Source organism: Pseudopodoces humilis, chromosome 7, assembly GCF_049639895.1.
Source record: "Pseudopodoces humilis isolate 2021_Gansu_Grassland_sample_001 chromosome 7, ASM4963989v1, whole genome shotgun sequence".
Classification (NCBI taxonomy): Eukaryota; Metazoa; Chordata; class Aves; order Passeriformes; family Paridae; genus Pseudopodoces; species Pseudopodoces humilis.
Window position 1 is genome coordinate 51,693,883 of NC_142206.1, and position 24,462 is coordinate 51,718,344.

General features: G+C 36.8%; 1 protein-coding gene across 1 annotated transcript in view; it reads right to left on the reverse strand.

The window, feature by feature from the left end:
- BEGAIN (brain enriched guanylate kinase associated) overlaps window positions 1-7,901 on the reverse strand; it is a 156,576-nt gene extending 148,675 nt beyond the window's left edge. The window contains exons 1-2 of the mRNA XM_088057850.1: window positions 7,876-7,901; window positions 4,721-4,850 (exon numbers count right to left, since the gene is read on the reverse strand). Of these exons, the coding sequence (XP_087913976.1) occupies window positions 4,721-4,771 (51 nt within the window). The 5' untranslated portion in view covers window positions 4,772-4,850; window positions 7,876-7,901. The remainder of the gene's footprint in view (window positions 1-4,720; window positions 4,851-7,875) is intronic.
- Between the last annotated feature and the right edge of the window lie 16,561 nt (window positions 7,902-24,462).

The window sequence follows — 24,462 nt, forward strand, 5'->3', positions numbered from 1 at the left end:
TGTAACTCTTGAAGCTAACAGGTTTGTGAAATACATAGGGTCTATGCTAATCCATCTTAGGTCTTTTGCCTTCCGGATCCATTAGAGCTTGGCAAAGTGTGAGTTCTGCAATTTTAATGGACTTTACTAAGAATTCGTGTTTCAGAAACAGAGCAAGACTCAGTGTTGAGCCAGAACCTGTACCTATTTGGACAAGAACTGTTTTATTCATGACAGATTTGGCTCCTTTGTACATGAATAAAACTATGTTAACTACAAGCATAAATTCAGCTATCCATTGCTTATGTGCAAATTTTAAGGTATGAATTTAAAAAGTCTGTGGTACAGCCAATAAAAATGGATCATATCATTCTCTTTTATTGTCAGGAAAGAGCTCTTTTGTTCAGAGAGATGTTACTTGCATAGTAGTGAAATATATGTATAGGTATAGATAGAGATATATGGTTATAGGTAATTTAGGTAGGGTACATAACACTTGTGGGTGTCATACTGCTTATATTGCTGCTTCTTTTTCTTCAGATGATTTCTGCTTAATGACTCTAGACATATGACACAGACATATCTGATTATTAAGAAAAAAACTATTCACAGCTTCAAAATGAAAAATAATTTTTTTTTCTTAAATGATACAAATCTACATCAATACATCAGTCACTGTGAATTTTGGTCAGAACAGACATTATCAAAGTTTGTAGTAACAGTAACTATTCAGCGTTCTCTCTTAAGCAAATTCACCAAAATATTCTCTAGAGACCAGCTGAATTGCAGAAATTATTTCCACTATGTGTACAAATAAAAATACTGAATATTAAACCAAAATATGTTTAAACATTTTAATGTTTTTGATATCTTGAACTTTTTAATAATCGATGTTCATGATTTATTTTCCATATGTTAAGTGAATTAATTTTTGAAGTGTTCAAGTTATTTTACCTTATATATTTAAATCACTTTGAAGACATTGTGGATAGAGGGAATTTCCTGTTCCAATGCAAGCAGGTGTGTCTGTGAATGGCAATACTTTGCTGCAGTAGTCTGGGCTGTACTCTTGAAATGAATACTTTCAGAGAGCTCAAATTCTTCTGTTATTTATTACTACAATATGCCTCAACTAGGTGGATGCTTGCCAGATTACTAAATTCTTCTAAACTAGTCATATTTACATTAAAATAATCTTAAAAGTAAAAGCTATGCATTAATTTTGCCCTACTTTAGAAATGGTGGGCACCACTGTTGGAATAAAACAATATATCTGTGCAAAGCAAGTGAAAACTGTCAGACCTACGTGACAGATTTCACTGTAAATAAGATTGTCCTTTATCAGCAGCTCTGCCATTATCTACTTCATTGACCTTGGATCAACACCTGCACTTTGGTCTGTAGCTGCCATTAACTGGCCTTTAAATGAGGAAGGGACTGTACTCATTAAATTAGGAAAGGACCGTATTTTTCCATGTACTTCTGTGATACCCAATCTTGTATAACACGACCCTGATCAAGGGGACATCTCCAGATACCATCAAGACTCGCACATTTGTGAAACATTTCCAGGGACTAGAGTGGATAGAGTTTGTAATTCTGTGTGTTGCAATGGCTAAGATGTTCTGTTCTATTTTAGTGTTAATATAAGAACATAAACAATGTGACACTGATCCTTTCCTGGTAAACTGACTGCTGAATCTGGAACGTTATAAAGGAATGATAGTTAAGAGCATAGCTTAAATGGGACTTTCATAATGACTTAGTATTGCATTTGACAAGACTGAATCATTCAGGAATTTGTCTAGTAAACTTGTTACTTAGGAAAACACATCAGGGTTTTTCCAAATTTAGGCTGCTTTATATTCTGAGTGTCATTTTAAAAAGACATTATTAAAAACCTGCATATTTTGTATAAACATAGAGCGTAAGAGAATTACCTGCTAATATGACTTGATGCAATGGAATATTTCTACAGACCATTGACTGAAGATTTTAAATTAGAAGCTGAATTTTGTGTGAATTAAAAATAATTAAAAAAATTAATTCCGCCCTCCCTTTTAAATAATATCCCTGCTTTTTAATCTTCAGGAGATGTTAACTTTTGCTAATTGTAGTAAAAACAAGTACAAGCTATCTTGTATCTGCTGCAGGATGTTGTTATGACAACTAGAAGTTTTTCTGTGTAGAGCTCTGAAAAATATGATCATTTTTTGGGTCAAAGCAGACAATATTCAACAGTTTTAGTACTAAGCTTTTCTGTATCTAAAAGTATGTCTTTTGATACGTGAGCAAGAATATCTTCAGCAGATTATCTACATTAAAAAACCCAAGTATATATAAAGGTTTTTACATTTTGAGATTCATAAGAAACTTTTAAATTATTATTAAGAAAATAAGTAAATCAGATTTTTAAATGATATTGAGGTTTATTTTAATTGCAATTAGGACTGGTTCCAGAGCCTTTTAGAGTCCGTGAGGAGACTCCAAGATATTGGGTGAGTAATAATGCTGTTGTCTATGCTGTTCTTGTTGAAGCAAAGAATGAGTTTTCCATTATAATGGTGTATGTTTCCTGCATTTGTGTTCCTACTTCTCACTCAGCCTTTCAACTATTCAGAAGTATTTCCTAAGCATCAGGGCCAAACCCACTAGAATTTGTAGGAATGGCATTCAGTTCAAAGTTCTCAGTTTGCCCTAAAGATGTGTACGTCCCTCAGCAGATACTCCACTCTTAAAATAGCTATATCCCAATTCTCGCGGTGCCCATTCTTGTTCAGATGTACTCTTCCCTCCTGCCTTTAATGAAAATTTTATCACATCTTATCCAGTCCTCTTCACACTTAATGCAGTTAATTTTGAATTGTTTCATGGACCTTTCAGTTTTACACTTCAGTTTATCCCTATAAATAATACAGATGTTCCTCTCTGGGTTTCCTTCCAACAGATGGCTTCATTTTCTTTTTTCTGTAATGGTTGTCAAATACAAATTTGCTTTTAATGTAAGGTTGCCTACACCAGTTTCATCCGCAAGACAGCGTTTCCTCAAATGTTTTTCTGTATTATTCTATTTAGTTGTTCTCTAGAAATTCTACATTTTTAAATTAATGGAAAAAATATCCATGTCTAAGATGCCAGGCCTCACACAACAAAAATTCGATTTCACTAAATATTACTTCCAATATTTCTGTTTCTTTTTAGAACAAAAAATTTCTAATGGAGTGGAGATGAAGTCAGTGTTATATATACTGGTTTTACCTCACTAGATTCTACTTGAAAGTGTTTCAGCTCTAAGCAGAATTTAAACACTCATTTGCTCTAAGTCTATAAGATCTAGCTGTCTTCAGGATCAGTAGAATGAAATTTCAGTTATTTTATTTTAATGCATGGCTTCTGATGGGAACAAGTTTAAATTGCTTTTTCCTTTCTCTATCAATTGGTAGATTTGTAACATGTTATGACAAACAGAAAATTGGATCAGTACTGCCACCATTAAATCAGTCTGGATTCTTAGGAAATGGAAGGTTTTGTTGGCATGAAAAGGAGGTGAAAAGTTACTGTGGTGTCTTAAAGAACAGAGACACGTGTTTCTGTGCAGGAATCTGCATGTTGGACAGTGTCTGCATTCAGTCTTGAATCCAAATCTAAAGATAAAATAGATCTAAATTGCTCCAAAATCTCATTAATCAACCTCTCCACCATGATGAGTAAAACATTTATCTGTTTTACAGCTATAGGGTGACTAAACTAAAGGCAACAAATTGCTGTGCCATCTTTCTTGTCAACATCCATAAGTCTGATTCATTTAATTTATAGCTGTATACTAGACAGAGCTGTGATAGGCCTGCAAGAAGTGCTGAGCATTAGAGAAGAGATGGTTTTTTGGTATAAATCCTGCACCACCCTGAAAACAGAGCCACTGTTCTCTGGCAAATGCTACAGCTGCAGTAAAATTAGAGACAGACACCCAATTAAAATGCAAGCTATATTTATAGCTTTAAAAATAAATGAAAAATTAAAGAGAAAAATGCAAGCACAAAATGTTTTAATACACCAATTTTTTTTTCCAGTTCCAGCACAACACTCCATTGGACACAGGCCCTTACTGAACTCAATATCATCCTATCAGAGCACCTTCCATTTCTGTGCAAACAGCCAAATTAGTATCAGTTGTAAGATGTTGGCTGCTGTGTTATCTGCTCCCTAGCAGTATAAAATGGCAGTGTGGACACATGTGACTGTGCATATCTTTAAAGTTTTCCAAAAATATGTATAAGGCACTTGTGGCAACAGCTAATGACAATTTTCTACCCTTAATTACCAAGGGACTTTTTCTCTCACATGAATAGAAATTTTACTCTTGTTGAGAAAAGCCAGAAAAATGGAGCTGCAGACTGTATTTTTTTTTTTTTAAGTATTTTAAGTGATCTTTTATTTATCCATAGTTCAGACAATGGATTGCTTGGAAGACAGGAATACAAAATGATTTAAGGCTGGTCTACAGTGTAAGGAATGGATTAGCGATCTTCTTAGGCCAAGCTTCAGAGCTTAGTGCTATCGCTTTTCCTTCATGCTGGAACTTCTCAGCACTAAATCACCTGCCTGAGAAATTTTTGCCCCCATCCAAGAGAGACAGAGCTTCCTAGCTAACAGAAGTTAATGGCATCTGTGAATAACAATTATAACAGAATAACAATTCTTTACCAGATTTGTGTTTAAGTGACCAACCGCGGCTGCGTACCTTGACTGTGAATGAGTCTTCAAAATGCTCTCTATCCTCTGCCAACATCATCTTTTTCTTGCTCAGTTTCTGCTTTAGCCAGCTGCTCCATGAGCTCTTCTTCACACGCTGTACCGTTTTTGTGGCCGTGCTGTAGGATGGGTAGAGCTGTAGGTCATCTGCATTACACTAGCATTTGATTCTGTGTCTCCAGCTCACTTTGTAGTTGCTTGGTGAAAAGACGTAAAATAATTGATCCTTCTGAGAATACACAGATGAGGAGTCTTAGTTTCTTCCACTGCTCCTTGAAAATGTGTATTTTTAGGAAAGCGTCAAATCCTTTGAGTCTAGTCTTTAAACATGTCCTTCTTGGAGGTAGTCTGGCAGTGTCATGTGGCTTTCCAAATTAGGTATACCGTTTTCCTCATTTTCCTCTCTCTTTTCTCTCTTATTTTTTCCCAATAATAATCATAATCATAATAATTATTATTATCATAATCACCATCATCATTATTATTAACATCATTACCATCGTTAAGAGGGAAAAAAGCATGAGAAAATTTAAGACAGTAGAGAGGAAGAATGAGAGGAGGAATGGAATTAGTTTATCATGCAAAATCAGTCTTAGGATAAAAATACACTGCCTTTTTCTTCAGGTGGAATGAAAATATTTCCCACTCATTAATTATGTTATATTTTTAAATTAATTGTATTTTATATAGCAGTTTATTTTATTTTAATCCATTCCTAAATTTATGCTGGATGTCAGAATCTGCAAGGCCAACTGTCTCTGAAGCCTTATAACATCCCTTTCTGATCTGACACCACATTAGTGGTGATCTAAGGCTACCCAAAGTCCTTCCCATTGATGCTTCAAGGAGTATTGAAGAGATCTTTCAGTACAGCAGTGTTTTTCTTGTCATATTTCTTTTATATCTGCAGGAATATGCAATTCTGCTAATTAAATGTTAAACATAGAGGGGAATTTAATACTGGAAGGTAAGTCTTAAATGCATAAACCACAAAGGAATAAGTTGTTGCTATGATATTCTCTCTCTTCTTTTTTTTTTTTTTTTCCCTGTCCAATGAGCTTACTCAAATTAGTGAATTATGTGTTAGACCAAGTTGTTCCAGAGCATAATACAAAAATTCACAGCTCTTTGTAGTAGTAGTGGGTCAAATCCTATCCTCCTCCCCGCCCCCAGAGGGGTTTTGACTTCATAAGAGCAATAGATTAGGTTTGTGGGATTTCATTAGGATCATTCTTTTGTGTGCATAAGGGAGGAATAAGCCTTTTTACCTGGGCAATCCACCCAACCATGAAGTCACCCTATCCCTTTGAGGGCCTCCCAAAGGTAGTTCTCTACCTCTTCCTCACCCTCCTAGTCTGTCTCAGTTATCAAGGATTGCTTCCTCTAGTTGATGAAGTGTAACAGCTGTGGGAATGGCCTAAGTTTGTTAGTGGCATTTCTACTCACTGATGTCTCCTTTAGTCTTGTAGGGATGATACCTTAAAAATCACTATTTACTGGTCTTGTTATTACTATGCTGTGTTTTCCTGAGATTTTGGGAAGGGCTGTGAAACATCAGACTAAACCTCTCCATTATCGGCTTCTAATTTGTTAGGCTCTTCAGAGCTGGCCCTTGGGAAGCTTAATGTTGCTTGCAAAAGGAAGGATATATTATTGTTCACCATTCCTGGAATACAGTAATTTTATTATCTCTGTTTCCATTCTTTATCTCTGCATATGCATAATCTGCCAAAAAACTTTCTTTGTCTATTACACAGTAAATAAGGAAATGGTTGTTCCAGTTCCATGATCCAATATGTCCTGGAAAAGTTTACTTAAAAGAAAGCTTGCCTGCATATAAATGAGTTGGGCTGAAAGTATGTCTTAAAAATTATCATTCTGAGTAATTTTAAAATAACTGAGAGAAATAAAGGGTAATTCCTTGACTGCTGTTACCATTGGTTGTTGGGGGATGGCTAACTCGAGCAGGAGGGAAGTATTTATGTAGTCTTCTGCAGAAGTTAACTAAACAGTGTGAATTTTTTTGCAGCATAATTTTCACTACATAAAAATCTATGACAAATAATATTACTTGGAGGTATAGGATATGCTTGTGCTAAATGTTTCCAGAATATTAGTTCTGGTGTTGTAATGCCTCAGATGCAGCTACAATACACTTCTGCTGAGGGCTGCAAACCTGCATGTTTGCAATCAGAATTGCATGTCACAGCAATTGGTGAGAAGCAGATATGACTACATAAGAAAAAAAAAAGGTGTTTGCATTTGAATATGTGTGTTTCTGCATACCAAATGTAAAAGTAGCCCTGTGCATTGCCTGTTTCTAACTCCTTTCTATCACAACAGCTGCAATTTAAACACGAAGCAAAATATTGTTATTTATTTTCCTTCCACGGCCATAGTCCCACCTCCTTCATTATATTAAAGAGACATGTCCATCAGAGCTGTTTAAATACTCTTGCAGAAAGCATGCTACAGTATGTGCTGTTTGTTTTGGCAAATGTTATGCATTTCTGTTGTTCCTCATACAAACAATTATTTCATCTTTACTCCGTTCGGTTTTTCAATGTTTGACTAATACTTTGTATAATTAGATAAAGTCATGCACTACATATATTTTCCTTCATAATTTAATACAAACCTGAGCTAGGTTTAATGTGTACATATTAGCTTTATTAATATTAATGCCACTGCCTGAATTTTTCCTTTTTTGAAGATATAAATTATTTTGATAATTTCATACTTAATGGGCAGTAGCACATTCAGAATACATATTCCAGTTTTGATGAGATCAAATAGACATGTTCCATGGTGTGCATTATGCAAACAAAAGATACATAACTCATTTAAAAAAACCTTGTCATGACAGTCAATTATAAATTGTTTCATCAGCTTTCCAGCGCTGCAGCTTTAGAAAGCTCTATCCATATAATTTGCTGTCTTGTACCTTAATGTATTAACTATTTCCTTTTAAAGACAGTAATGTCTGCCAAATGAAACAACAGAGCATGTTAATTCATGTTTAAAGCAGGCATCCAGTTGTCATATTGCAGCACCACTGATTCAATGCTGAAGACTTCTTTACTACCTGTTATGAAATTTAAATTAAAAAATAAAAACATACAGTAAAGAGAAAACAATACTTACTTGAGAAGGATTCTGCAGGCTCTGTTCTGCTAGTCCACAGACTGAAATGATGGAGCCAGATTTAGAAGTAGCTTATTAGGTGCATGCTGCTTCAACAGTTACAGCTTTTCTTTTTTTTAACTGAAAGACGGAATCGTTTTCTTTTAATGAAGGCAGCACAGAATGATATGCTGCCCACGTTGCTATGAGAGACTAAACTTGCAGAGCAAAGTCTGGCAATTTCAAAATAACTTACGGGGGGTCATTCACTCTCAACCTGCCACTGCTTTTCTGTGTAGACGCAAACTTTGGCAGCATCAAGCAAGATCACGGACTGACACAAATGCAGGAAATTACCAGTTAGTCATGCACACTTGAGACTGAAAGTGATTGAGGCAGTACTGTTTGTGAATATAGGTATAAAACTGAGTTAAGTCAAAATCTTTCAATTTGGAACACCCACTGAATTATCTTAAAAGGGAACAAGGCTCTGATTACAGTCAATCTGCAGTACCTGCTACTTTCCCTGTGTTAGGATGCTATGCCTAGAGCTCCAGCCCTAAGGAAAGAGTGTAGCAGCTGCCCCAAAGGGAACACATGAATGTGAAAAACTATGTATTTTGTTTCACCTTCGATATTTTGGGAGAAAGACTGTTTAGCATCACATTATATTTGTGTGTACACAAACCAAAGCAATTATAAAGACATGTAATTATGGTTATAAAATCATCCATATGTATCTATATATTTACTATATAAAACCACACACAGTTTTGGAGTTTCATTGATGTCAAACCATTGCAATTATGAAGAGAGGTAATTATGGTTATAAAATTATCCACATGTATCTGTATATTTAATATATAGAGCCACTCAGAGTTTTTAAATTTTAGTGATATCACCATTTAAAATGTCTAAATGTTTTTGGTTAAGTTTCTGTCTGTGGAAAGACCAGCACAAAAGTGCATATCATGGCCCAGTAGTCTATGATAGCTGCAGTATTGCACTGCATATATAAATTTAGCCCTGCATTTTGAAACATACTTTGTCATTTGCCCAAGAACACAGAGATCTCTGGTCTATTTGTCAGTTGGAAATTCCTCTGAGTAGTCAGGTTTTGGCAGATTTGGTTTGCCCAGAAGAGTGTGTCTTTCATCTTGCTGTGGAGACAGAGGTGAACTGTGACATTACCCACACGCTGCATCATTACTTTGCCAGCCTGAGGTGGGGAGATGGCCGATGTTTATCCATACCCCATGCCTTGACTTGAAATAAACCAAAAGTGTCAGGGGTTAGGGAAGGATAACTACATTAAGTTATTGAAGGGCTGCTTTTGAGTTCCTACCTGTGTCCCAGCCAGAGTGGGCTTGCTCAGAAGCTCCTCCTTACAATTGCTACTGAGCCGTCAGGGGAATTGTGTTTATTGCTCCCATTAAGCTCTGATCACTGCACAATGTTCAAGAACTTGGCTGTTCAAGGAGGTAGATATTCACATGCACAGCATGCCAGGGGCAAACTTAACAGTAGCATCTTCCTCTCACCAGAAAAAAAACAGGCCTTGCTTCTTGAAAGGCAATGATTAATGCCTCTGGACTGGCACTGCATTCAAAACTGGAAAGAAGGTTCCAGAATCTATCACTCATTGTGTCTAACAGGTGCGAGGTGCAGATATAGAGCAGAGGTTTGTAGCTCATGACTCTTTGTTTCTTCAGTGGTAGAGTGGCTCCTATAACCACAGCACCTTGTAACTGCATCCCTACCTCTGTTCCCATTTATTTTAACCAATGGTGACATGGAAAATGTTTGGCTTCTCTTTATTCTGTCTGGTTTTGTGGTGTTTAGTCGGGGATGAGGCTGTTTGGTTCAATTTGTTGGTTTGGTTTTTTGGTTTTTTTCCAAAGCAGTGAGGCCATTACAAAATTCTGGAATAGCTTTTTTGTTATAAGATCTTTTGACAAACCAATTCCTCCCTTTCAAGCTTCATTGTATCTTAGAAGCAGACTGGTGAGTTTGAACTAAATACAAATGCACAGTGATTATATGTCAGGACCTCCATATATGAGGAAGGGAGAAAGACTTTTTCATTCCTATGGGAAATGTAACTTTTTTCCCAGTGAGCTGACATGAGAGAAAACATGACTTCATTTGCAGATTTTTCTTTAGCCATTGCCATACCTACAACTGGGAGGTTGGAGAGACAAAATACTTGTCAGCTCTGTGTGCATATCTCTCTTCCCTACCAATCTTGCAGGTTAAAAAATGTTTTTCCAGACATTAGTGGTAAATGCCAAATTAGCCCAATGGAATTCCAGTTCCAGTTGCCAAGTGAAAGTAAGTCAAGGCAGAAGAACTCCTCAATAAACAAAATGTCTGTCATGAGCTACAAATAACCTCTTTTTTTTCTACCTCCTTTTCCATTTCTCTATCTTCAAGGTTTGCTTTTCCTTTTGCACACACTGGTGTACTGTACCAAACAAATCTCCTTTGGCTTCCTGTCCCTCTTTGAGCACAGCTTTCTCCTGAATCCATAATTCCACTGTGAAGTCCTGTATAGGACACATGAAGTTTCTCAGAATGAAGGGCTGGCACAACCACTGAGCTTGAAGATACAGGATTTATGATCACTAGTGTGGCTGAGGAAACAGCAAAATGATTGATTCTAAGTATATCTTGCAGAACACTGCTATTTAACCACTCATTCTTTCTCTTTTTGAAGGATTTTTTTTTAAATCCACCTTCTTTTTTCTCAGTAAAATTACTGCTAACAATAACCCCAGCAGAATTAGGGAAAGAAAGTAAAGTCAAGGCTCAACTTTGAATTTCAGCATTAATGTGACTGAAGTCTTTGGCCTTGCCCTTTTATGTGATTTGAACTGAATATTTTAAAATTCATTTTGAGTGAGTGGTACATCCAAAATGGTGAGAATACAATGAAACAGGTAATTGTAAATTTGCAAATTTGGTGTGCCAACAGGTAAAAGCAAAAATCTGGGGCAAGACTGATCCCATTGCTCAGCTGGTTATTGATTGTATAACAGTTTGTTGGTAACTTTATGTGGACAATATTTTTATTGCATCAAACAGAACAAGGACTAGATCCTCCAGTACATTCCATTTCAACTTGGATGAGTAAGAGGCATTGCCACAGAAATACTGCCAGGAAACTTCAAGTATTTTCTAAGAGTCTATGAAGAATGCATCTATAATGAACTCAGATAAAACATGTTAAAAGAGTCACAACACTTAAATAATAGGAGCAGAGTCACCACACTTGAATAATAACAGGGGTTTTGGAAAGTTTGGTGCCTATTAATGTCACCTACTTTCAGCATAATATTTTAAATCCTTGTTATAGATGCCATCATTACCTCAAATCTAGATATAAAATAACCAGAGGTTAGTAGCTGGAAAACTGTGCAGTGCAAAATAAAATGTATCTTAAATAAAGACAGTAGGTTTCCATGAAACAAATTGCTATGGGGTGTAATAAATACTTGAGATTTTAGAAATTTTGCTAAATTTCACAGAAGCACAGAATGGATGGATGTGGAAAGGATCTTAAAGATCATCTATTTCCCTAATTTTTAAATTTCTTCTAACTCCCCTGCCATGGCCAGGGACACCTTACACTATCAGGTTGCTCAGAAATCCATTCAACCTGGCTTTAAACACTACCATGTATGGAGCATCCACAACTTCTCTGGGACACCTGTTCCAGTCTCCCAGCACCCTCATTGCAAGGAATTTCCTCCCAATATCTAATTTAAACCTGCCTTCTGTTGTATCTGTGTACATATATAAATGTACATACATGTACACATTTGCAAAGTAATTAATACTTTCATGGGAAAAAAGGCATGAATACAGTGAAATGGAACGGCCACTTGTGTTTGAATATAGGGTTTTTCAGTATAGCAACCAAGCATTACAATGAATTTAACATCTTTAATTGGTCTTGCTCATCCTCCCTTCATGGGGTGATGTAAGCAGGAAGTTTGGAGAAAGATGCTTACCCAGTCCTTTTGTATGGGAATATTTTCAAATGCTAAGAAACAAAATAACAGAAGGGGCTTGGGAATGGGCTTGGGAATCCTTCCCTGACAGTCCAACAACAGCTGTGCAAAATTTCCCAGACCTTAACAGGGAAGGAAAGGGGGTATTGATGTCCCTTTGCTAACTCAAAACCTACAGAGGAAAACTGTCATGGTGCAGCCAGGGCCAGAGGCTCCCAGAGGCACCCCTGAGTCCTTGCCTGCCAGAGCCTCGTGTTTGTCCTGTGCTGTCTGTCTGTGTCCTTGGTCAGCACTGGGGAACCTTATGTGTGGCTGGTGGCTGGAGTGGATCACTGAAAACAGAAATCCCAGGAAGGACTAGTCCTGCAAGTGCTTTATATTGGTGCAGTGGGATTTTTGGATATAGAGTCAGCCCTTAAAACTGACAGCCTGGATATTTGCTGGGTTTGACCTCAGTCTACAAATAACCTCAGCTGTTTTGAACCTCCATTTCTGAAGAGAAATTAAAATGCCCAGCTTGTATCCTGGAGACCTAAGTCATTCCTTGGCTGGGGGATTGCTCTGTCTTTCAAAATCCTCTGGGATTGTTCAGCAAAATAAGTGTGTCTCATCTGGCTGCAGCACTCATCACTGTCAAGCGTAATCGAATATGGGGAGAGGAGAGAGGAGATAACCTTGAAAGAGGGGGTGTGCTGCAGAGTCAGGCAGTAGAAAGCAAGTTCCCTTTCACGTGTGCACTAATCTTTCCCCCCCATGTTTATCATTCTCCACACATAGGCTGCTATCTGCACATCAGTCACGCTCAACTCTCAGCAGCCTGGCTATTGCACACCTACGCACACATTCCCACAGCCTTCATTCATTTCACATTTGTGTCAGCATCCAAACACCTCTATGGAAACCATTGCATACACAGAAAATTAATGTTGTTAATGAGAGTGTTGGTGAAGAGCCCACTCTTTTTCTGGGAGGTGGTCATTCTGGACACTTTTGGGTTAGATTTTGTGTTCCAGTAAACCTTGTCCCTTTTATTATTAAAAAAAAAAAATAAAAGGTTGAAAAAAAAGGCAATGCAAATGTCATTTGTAATGAGTTTTGAGAAATACAAACTTTAATTTTTTTCAAAATAAATATATAATGATTTGATGGTGTGAAGCTGAGAACATTATTAAAAGTAGGAAATATAATATTATCTTGTTGAAGGTATTGACATCAATATAGCTTGGAGCAACTTGGACTTCACCTTGGGTCAGCAATGCTAAGAACATGACCTGTTAGAATCTCTACCTTCAAATCTCAAGTGTATTTTGTTAACTCTGAGGATAAAGCTACTAAACTAGAATGCTTTTGGATTTGATAAAGTATTTTTATATCTCATTCTTTTTGTATGTTGCTCCGAGTCTTTATAGATTTTCAACAGGATAGTATTCTTTATACCATCTGTAACCATCATTTTTCCAATATGTTGCCAATGTTGCTTTTCTAGTTATTTCTCCTACAATTGCCTCAAGATGTAGAGAAGGCAAAATAGAAAAATCAGACTCCAGATGCCAAAACGATTTGTGAAAATGCATGTGTTATTCTCTATTTAGACAGCTTTTTGCCCAGTATATTTGCGGTACATTATTAAATTTGACTCACTTGAATCTTTTCAGTCCCTTCAATGTAGAAAAGGGACCATTATTGCCCTATATCATGATAGCTAATGTGAGAAAACAGGTCTTCCAAACCATAAGCATGTTTGGTTTCTAGAAAAGAGTTGCTTCTTAGAAGTGCCATAGTACAATTTTTCTAGCTGCTCTTTCTTAACCTCTTGCAAAAATGAATGGAAATGAAATAGTATGCAGTACTATAAGGTGTTAAAGGCAGGAAAGATTACTTGTGATTTAGACATAATGTCACTTCTTGGTACAAAGACATTGATTGACTACTTAAAAAATAATTTTTCTTGCTTGAATGCCTGAGGAAATATTGATTGCTTTAGAGTTATGTCTCATCCCACGTCTTAATATGGCTATTGCTTTAGAGCCTTGCTTTGAACAACCTGCATTATCTGGGAATATGAAGAACAAACAGAACTCTCTAACTCACCAGGATCCCCGTGTAACCCTAACCTCAACCATAATCCAGTGCTCATCAGCTCTGAAAACTGAAAATTGTTTGAAGACAGGAGTCATTAACATACTGCTAATGGGACGTGACACCCCGTTCTACCATGGAGCATAGCAGCTGCAAGGTGGCAATAGTGTGGGCTATTTTCTTTGCTGAGATGTAGTGTCTCTCTTCCAGGGACTGATGGATTGCTTCTACCAACAAAGAACACCATAATTCCTCATTGGCTAAATGCCAACAGCACAGGATCTGCATTCTTAAGGTAATTCTTAGAGGGAAAATAAATTTTCAACTGTTTATGCAACCTATCATGTTAATCAGTCAATTTTTTAAATTTCTCAGTCTTATAAAATGTATTCTAATTTAAATACCTAACAATTTATTTAGATTTCAAATCATGGAGTCATGTGATTTCTGGATTTAATTTATAAGTAAAGGAAGCTGTGCTTTAGCAAAAATACCTGCTAATGTTGCAACTGCAAAGAAACAGAAGTTGGCAACCCCAGAATAAAGATTCAACATTTATTTTAAATTAATTTATTAATTTGTATCATGCCTGACTCATAAAGCAAGTTTTCATTGGCTGGAAATGATGGTTTGTTCACATTGCAATTTGCATTTTAAAGACATTTCAGGACATGATGTAAACAGCATAACCCCTCAAAAAACACGAACCAGCTCCAAACTGACTTAATGTGTTGGAAAGTGCTGATCTAGACTAAACCAAATCACTCTTGGACCAATTTGATTCTACTGAGGAAACATAATAGCATCTACTGCAGTAATGATTAAACTCAAAAATGCAAGTTCTAGGTGATCCTCTGTAGATGCATAGGTACTAGAGATACATTTGAGAAACTTTTAATAAGTTTCTGGCAATGAGCAGACTCAAAATTTCATCATCTAAATGGTTACGTTTGGATTAATTTTCAATTTTTAATCATCCCAAAAATTCAAGGATCTTCACATATTTAGCCTGAGTTTGTCATTAAACTGACAGATTCCCATTTAACTGACAGATATCCCATTTAGGATTGTTATATAAGAACACTGCTGAATAGCCCTGATACCCTATTACAAATCTGTCCATAGTTCCATATGGAATTTGGCAAAGCTGTGCTTTACACAACTGTCTGTATTTCATGTCTTAACTGTTGAAGAATTACTCTTGTCCTCGATGAATTTCCCTTCAGAAACATATTGTTTAAAGAAAATTTCTTCTGCTAAAATATCTTTTATTTCTGGCAGCTTACTCTGTCAGATCATCTTTTACTTCTGTGCTCTCAAGAGAATTATAATAAGGTAGGTTGCATTAAATTATACAGAATAGAAACTCACAATCAGTCTGGCAAAAGTACTCAGGTAGTGGTGGAGGTTTGCAGGGGTAGATAGTGGACCAACAAGACAGAGAATGTCATTGCATTATCTGGGTTTTTTTTGCTGTATGTGATGTTTACTCTTACCTTCCCTCTGAGAATCATAAGGATTGTATTTGAGTATTCATGTTTATTTTGCTCAATAGACTTGTGAATAAAAGTGTTTCTTAGAGGATAAAGTTTGTTTATTGGGGAAGTCAGATTTTTACTTTGGTATTGTATATTGCTGCAGGATTTTGAGAGCTAGTAACCTCTGCCCACATTCCTACTAGGAAAACTAAAATGAATTGTCTGTTGTTATTGTCACAAGGTTGGATAAAATTATATTTTACATGGAATTTGTGGGGTGAGCACATATGGGGCCTTTTATTCTTGAAGAATATTTTGTGATTCTTGAGCTTTAAAAGGAGAAAAGGAGAAAACTGTGGAATAGAAGCATGCCTACAAAGCTCAGAGCAGCTGCTTCAGAGCTCCCAGGAAAGGCCAAACATGTTATATGACATTTGAAAATCTTGTGGTAAACAGTGATTAAGAGGACTAGCACTGTCTCAAACCCTTGAATGAATAGAAATGGCTGTCTGCTGCAAACAAATTTTCAAAAGTGTGAAATTTGCCTTAAGTAACATAGAAGACTACAGAGGAAGACTAAGAGGACCAATCTAGCAGATAGAAGGAATAGTTTAAAGAGTTTATCATGTATGGGATATAAGTTTGTATGAAAGAAAGCAGGAAGGGTGGATTCATAAAACTATTGAATTAAGAAAATGGACAAATTCTCATCCAGTCTATCATACTTACCATATAGAAATGCTGATGTTCTCAGGCAATTTTGATGAAGACATTTTGCTGATCTGAATGCAAATTTGAGGATTTCATACAGTTTTATGATATTAGAGGATGATAATTTTCAGAAGTACTCAATGCTACTGCAATTTAAAATTCAATCAAATCCCTGATGTTTCAGTGTGGCAGTACCCAAGCCTCCAGCACTGATTTTTTTGAGACCCACTAACGCACAGAACTAGGTAACAGTTGTCTCCTGATTGTGTCTGCTGACCTGAGGCATCAATGGTTTTCTCAAGGGACAGTAGCACTCCTTGGTTTAACAATGTCTTTGGTCTTTGCCTTTTCAGCTTTGGAGAAGGGGTTGTTTATCAGCGAGTTCCTGGGCCACAGTGGCCATCTCAGATCCCTCTGGGTGCACACCTGCCTTGGCCAGTAGTTTTCTGATATAATCTGCAACCTTTTTTTCCAGATGTCAACCGTGTTCCTGGTTTGATGTGTGTTCAGAGAGAAGAAACAAGCAAAACATTGCTGAATGCCTGAAGCCTGGTAGATCTGAGTTATGTCCAGTAAGACTCTGAGTGATACAGTCAGCTCTAGAAGGTTATCCCATTCAAAGACACAGACCTCACAGGAAAATGTTTGGAAAATTTTGTCTCCCATGTGAATGGAATATACATCTCACATAAAATCCTGTACCACATCAAATTAGGCTGCTTCAGAGGAAGCCAAAGTACTTTCCTTCCTGTAGCAATTTTCTCTAGTTGAAGATATTCAGACCCTATATCCTAATAACCAATCATGCTAACCATTTTACAATAAAATACAAGGGCTGCATATGAGGTACTTTATCAAGTCAATTGCTGCAAACAAGGAGGTGAAATATTTTCCCAAATGTTCCATCATATTTCCTGTGATTGGATTATGGTAATAATGTATTTACTGTTAACTGTCTAATGAAAGATAAATAAATGCAGAACAAGCAAAGTCAGAATTTGACAAGAATACGGGATATCTAGTTAATGTATTTTTATGTAGGTGAAAGTAGACAGAAATACAGTAGTTATAAAAGCTGAAGTGCTATTTATCAGAGCAATGTACTAGATTCAATGTATGTAATAGATTATGTCAGGAAGACAGGGTCCTGTTTTTCTCTGACCAAAAATTGTTTAGACTAGACTTACTGACAAACTGCAGCTGCAGAAAATTTCATTTTCTGTTCGTAAGGCCTTCCTTTAATTGCAGACTAAGAAGAAGCTTACTTTTGTCTGCTGTTTAGCTAGAACTTCTTATGCAGTACTGTGCTTAGCAGCAGTTCCTATAGACTTTCCCAAGGTGCCTACAGTCAATGATGGATGAAATTATCTCTGGATAAAAGAAGAGGTGTATCGCAGTTTATATAACGGCATGGATTCTCATTAATTGCTTTCATGTCATCACTGTGCTCAGTGTGGTGTAAAAATGCACCTTGCTTCAAAGGGAAGAGGTGTAACTTTATCTGTGAGTAACTTTATCTGCTTCCATGAATTAGCAGCTGGCTGTGCATCATGCCTTTTGACATTTATGCCTGTTCCACTGCCTGCCTAAGATGGTTTAACCAGTAGCTTCCCAGAAAAAACATTTAACGGTACAATGCAATGTACCTCCACCTCTGTGCTCATCACACCTTTTCATGAGACAAAGTGTTCTCTTCCTCAGTGTTCTCTTCCTCAGGGAACACTTTGAGGCCAAACTTTTTCTGTCCCATGTTAGACATGGTTTAATCACTGTGGTTTTGCTACTAATACCCCTATTTTGGAATACCCAATTCACTGAACTAATTGCAGAGATATTTTTCCAGCTCATAGTAAAAGTGCATTATACAATATTCTTAGCATAAAATAGCTTACAACCCACTTACATTGCCAAAGCAGATTGTTCTTTTGAAATTCTTCAGGACCACTGCAGCTCAACAGTTTTGGGGTCCAAGTTTCACTGAAGTGATCAACAAAACTAGTCTTGGGATCAAGTCTGCAGGCTCTACTCTTGAAAGATTAGCTGTATCTTTATACCAATAAATCAACATCTCTAGCACTGAGACTGACTGTCACAAAATAACTGTTCATACTCTTGATCTATCTTTGTCTTCAAAATAGAAAAGTTATTTGTAGATTATAGCTTGGTATGCATATTTGTCCATACTGATTCTTAGACTGTGCCCAGTATTTAGGCAAGGGCTAAATATCTTGAGTCAAAGCTGTTTCAGGCTATAATGTCATTGTAATGGTTTAGATAATTCTGTTCCATTGCATAGGAATGTTTCTTCACACTGTTCACTAACCTGGCTCTGTCTACCAGGACAGTTGTATTTCTCATAGCTGTTTATCAAAAAGCTGCAGGAGCTCGATTCTGCCACATTTCTGTTTCTTCTCCAATTTTCAGCTGTTTCAACTCAGCTACGATAACAGCCTTGTTATTACTGCTCTTTTATTTCACCAAAATACGCTGTTGCACCAGTTTCCATTATGTCTGCACCTTGAATAATCCAATGAGCTCTTCATCCACTCAAGAGTCACAATCACATTGTGTTTTGGGGCTGTTTCCATTTTATTTTTACCTCTCTGGTTTCACTTAACTTCAGTGCAATATAATGGTTCAACTATTTTTTTTTTCCTGGGTTCAATGCAGAAAGTATTCCTCAGCAGCTGCTTCTTTTACCCAACCAGGATCCATCAATTCTATGCTGCTGATTTTCCAGAAATAACACCACTTTCATTTTTTGTTTGATTTCTATTCCTCTTTACTCCACCTCCCCACCTGTATTTTTACATTTATCTGTTCTGCTCATTGCTTAGAACAAGTACAGTCTAAAATCAGTATGTTCTTCTTTTATTCCTTAGTGGATGGATTTGGAATTCTAACTTTGGATACCTAAGCTTGAATATTGTGTCACCCCATATAAATGCAGTCCATGCCTAGGAATAGACTTGCACTAGGATTCACAAGTTTGTAACTACTGTTGATAAGTAAATCCCACAAAACATTTTATGAATACCTTATTAAAAAAAAAAAAGCCAAAAAGTTTATGAAGTATTTTTTAATGAAAATTTCAGAATGCTATCTCAACTTTTTGATTAGAAAAATATATTATTTTATCTACAATGAGGTTTAAGAGTTAAGGAGCTCTGGAATGTATGCTGTGAGCTACATTGTACTCCATGACAGTAACCTTGCAAATCCTTACACAGCCCAAAAAAAATAGCAGTTTTTGCACAGCAATTTATTAGGGATTAATTAAGATTGGGGACCAAATTTGGTGTTCAGTGTGTATTTACAATCATTGCATTGTTCATTCAAGAATTTTGGCCATCTCAAAAACATGGCATCCACTGTGCTAATTAAAACTGGTTTCAGTTTTAGCTGTCGTTACAAGCCTTTGGCACAGTGAACATTGCATTTTGAGTTCTTCTCAGTTTCTCATTTTCACTTCGAAAAATATGGTTCTGAGGATTGAAATGGAAAGAATGTTTACTGGAGAAGCTTCTGCTTTTGAAAGGCAAAGGAGAAAGTGGTCAAGAATTGAGCAGCCAATGTTGGAAGGGACCTCAAAAATTTGTTTGGTCCAACCTCTCACTGCAAGGGGAGCCTACATGACATTATCTAGCACCCTGTCTAATTGCATCCTGAAAACCTCCAGTATCACTATGCCTAACGTAATTTTGCATAACTAAGCTGAAAATTTTACTTTTAAAAATGCAGCGAGTACTGCTCTAAGTTTTCTCTATTCAAAAAAATTATTTTTAAAGTGGGAAATTAACATATTTGTAACAAAAAAAGAAAATTTTTATGAGTTTTTGGATAACATTGACAGAAAAGACATAATCTGCTTGAAGCATGCACTCTAAAAAAAAAAGAAAAATCATTCAACCAATAAGCAAAAATACAGTCAAATACTCTAAATTAGACAAAGAAGAATGAAACATAATTAATGGTATTTATCCTTGAGGTATAGAACCAGTGACTTATCTTTAGTTAAAGAAAGAGAGGACCTAAATATATTTGTATATGATAAAATGAACAGAATGGATAAAGGAAGGGGAAGGGAACAATGGAATTCTGCCTACTGTGCTTCTAAGGCTGCCTTTGCTTAGCTCAGATACATTGATGTTTCCTGTCCTGCCTTCCTTCCTAAAAGATCAAAGTCCCTTAAGGGGTATATCCTTAAGGGGTATATCCTTATGGGTTTCAAGAAGTTGGTAGAGAAGGGGAAATTACAGAGCTTGCCTGCATCTACTATAAAGACATGTGAGAGAGCAGTTTCACCTATTGTGGAAACTCGTGGTTGTTTCAATCTCTTTTACTGCTAGTCATCAATAAACCAGGGTGCAGAGGGAAGTTGAGAAGATATAGAATATTTTAAATATTCAGATCTTGACATCAAAATAGAGGGTCTGATTTTGGACCACTTTTAGAGAATAGTTATAGTCAATTACTATAGTTAGTTTGTGCATTATACTGAAACTGAATGTGAGGATCCGAGGTGCTGGCAACAAGTCAAAGTTGAATGTACCTATTTGTTATTTGATAAAATGAATGAATGGTTTCCAGCACAGCTTCTGAACTTTTAAGAAAGGTCGCTCACTCACTGCAAGGGAAATCGTCTTTCAATCAAGTCCTCTCCCAGCTTTGGCTTGATTTATGTCTTATTGCAAGTATTATCTGAAAATGAAAAATAACATAATGTCATAAAGGTGTTATTGGAAAATGGAAAATAACATCACTTCCATTATTGCTGACATGAAGCCAGTCTGATCTGTGAATAAAAGTCTTCCAGGGGATCAAAAGCTCACACTGTGTTGTTGCTACCAAAGACAGGTCTCAATAAAACATCTCTTTGTGGCTACTTTATTTTCAGTGTTGTTGCAGAAAGCCTTTTGTGGCTCTGGGAAAAATGAAACCTAATTATCGGCCTAAATAAAAGCTCACAGTTGCGAAGATACTTTTGGCAACGAGATAAGCCCAAATGGATTTGAAATAGGGAAGAGGTGTTTGCCATGTGTGTAAATAAGAAGCCCTTCCAAGGCTTAGAAAGCAGAATTGGAGAAGGAAATGCAGGTGAGATGGAAAGAGAAGATTCAATTCTGTAAACTAGAGGTGGTTTGGTAGGTAAGGTGGCCTTTTGAATTGGGATGTCCTTTCCACTGCTTAATGAGCCTGGAAAAGCCAGTCTTTGGTTATCCATTTCCAAGTGTACAATTATCTTACAAAGACAAAACCATGCCAGGTAATAGGATGCACAGGAGACACACAGGAGCTGCAGAAGGCCATGGGGCATGATCTGGAAGAGTTACAACACACTGGGAGCAGAGAACCAGGAAGGTGTTGAGAGAGATTGTTCAGTATGAGAATGAAACCCAACCACATGTATAAACTCTGCTCCAGTGTACACACCATTGCATTGCAAAAATCACTGCTATGATGTACTCAAACAGATTATTTTTAAAATTAGAAAACAAGTATATATGGGGCTAAAAATGCTGAACCATGATCTGAAATGGCCAATTTTCAGAGCTGTTTGTTTCCCTAATTTCTTTTTTAAGAGATTAGATTGGAAAGAAACATCCCTATTAGTTTGAAGAAAATGCACTGTTTTGAGTGGTTTGCCATTTATTCAGCCTTGCACCTGGGCAGTATGACACCTGAAAACAATATGTTCTGTAGAAGAGTGCAAATGCATTCTCAGAACAAGCTGCATCAGACAAAACTTCATTACATCGTTACTAAAACATGCTCAGGCTTCACTCCCCAGAGCACCTCTGTCAGTCAGCTGGTGTCATCCAGAGACTCTCAAATACATTGACTGAATAAAATGAATATTTTAATCACTGTTTGGAGATGTACACTCAGCCACTAATTCTTTATTATACACTCATGAATTTTATTGAATATTATCATTCATAGTCCAAGCCACGGGCTTTCACTGAAGTTTCCTACTTGGAACTCAAGAAGCTTTTCCATTCCAAAATGTGGGATATTTTGATTTTTCATTACTATTAAAGGTAGGACAAAAAGCCTTCCCTGTCAGATTTCTTTCCATGGGATCTTTACTAATTCTGTTTTACAGACAACACAAAATCTGTCTCGTGTATAGACTGCATTATAATTTGTTGCCCCAAGATTCTATTCAGCAATAAACATGATTATCAATGTCAGATCTGTCAGCAACCTTCTGTAAGAGAGTTTGAGTATCCCTAGAATTGCATGATCCTCTCTTTTTTCTTCTGAAACACAAGGCAGAAAAAAGGTGCAGAATGAAAAACCAGCATGTGACTTCCTGTACAACAATGAAGTACCAGCATTAGAGTAAAACTCCTTTGATTTGTGGATTTGGAAGAAAAGAAAGGAGCCTACCATGATTAAAATCATTGTCAGATACACAAATTGTCATTCTCCCACAATTTATTGAGAGGAAATTTTCAGTGTGTATGGGAATATGATTAAAACTGATGAGCAAGACTGGATTTGTACTGAAAAATAGATTACTGACACTTAGCTTCAAACATGGGTAATTCCTATGCCCTACTTGTACAGGTGCTGATAGGGAACCTGGCATGGGGCTGATGTCTTTGCAGCTACACAAGGAGATAAGAGGCTGAAGTTGTGTGAATTTGACTTCTGAACTGGAATTCATCAGAAATAGTGCAGCATTTGAAAATGTTACCTGATTGAATTGTTGCTTTACCAATCAAAAATTGAGGAAAGAGTTCCATGTACATGCTATGTACATGAATGACAAAACTGCTTTATTCCTGATGTCTTCCTGACTAGTGGGAGTAGAGGAAGCAACTATGGAGATGAAAGGAAAATATAATTTTCTGTATCCTCTGTTCTTACACTTCATGGGATTTTCTTATTTACTAATACAGAAAGAATTTGAGAACAAGGTCTTGTTTGCTAAGATATTAATTTTAAACATCAGGGTAACCTTAACTGAAATGTTATGTTTGGATTGTGTATATTAAATGATAGCATGGGAAGAACTAGTGATAGGTTATTTAGATGGGGACTGGTTTTGCTAGTTCATTGCAAAATTTAAACATAGCCCAACATGTTCCCTGTTTGCATTTAGAAATTGTCAGGCTTTACTTTCACAAACTAAATGGATGCGTGGGAATATTAGCTTTGACATAACGCCTAAAATCAGAAGGTACAAGTAATACTTTACACAGAATAAAAGTGGATCTAGCTGCTCAGATATCAAATTCAGTGTTGAAACTAGGATATTTGCAGTTCTGTCTTGTGGGCCACACATTGTTGACTTAGAGATAAAAGAGAAGCTGTGTTCTGTCCTGAGCATAAAAGCAGAGTCTGTACACGAGTGGAACTATTTCTGTTTTGCACAGCTTGACACAAAAATGGCATTTGTAGTTTCTCTTTGCTATAGTGACTGCTAGAACTTGAGAGGTTGAGGAAGGAATTTTTCCACTAGAACCTATCCTGGCACTGGAAAATCATCCTTGCAGAAGCCAATACACTGTGCTGAAGAGACAGACTCTGTCTGTGTTGGGCTTTGTGTCACTGCAGTGAAGGGCTTATATTTAATGTTCTCCTTAAAGACATTGCTCTGACTTGGGCATTAGTTGTACTGGACAAAGGTAGTGTAGATTTGTGACATTGGCCTACAGTCCTTTGGTATGCAATCATTAGGGATGCTAAAATCACTTTGTAGGGATAAGTTTCAAACCCTCATTATTACTAATAAAATTTAAAAAATACTGCCTGGAAATGTTTTATGCAGTGATATATCTGCATAAATTTCAAGCTTTAATTTCATGAGAAAGGTCTTCCAAGGATAAAGCCAATGGCTACACCCCACAGAACAGACTCTTTCCCCTCTCCAAACCTCTTCCTTCAAAAAGTACAAAAAGTACAGAGAGGAAAGGGGATCTAAATGCAAAGGGTCAGCACATAGGCCTGAATTCCAGTTTTGGGGTTTTTTTTTTTGTAAGGTTTGGGAGACTTTTCTGTTCAATGAGCAAAGAAAGAATTTCAAGTGGGGAAAATCTTGTCATTCTAATAGTGTTGACATTCCAGGCTATCTAATTAATGCCTTTTTATGCCTGGGCTGAATGGTCAACTTTAAGTTAAGCAAAATATCAGGAGCTATTGAAATGCAAACGTTTAGTCCTTCAGTAGGGAGCAGGAAGGGTAGGAGACATTTACACACCACAGGAGCCCTGCAAAGAGACATCAATTCAGAGCTCTGTGCTGGGGGACTGCATTAGTGCTCTGTTTGCTGTGTGTGGCTCAGAGCTAGAGCAGCGAGAGCTGGCTGTTCACTGAAG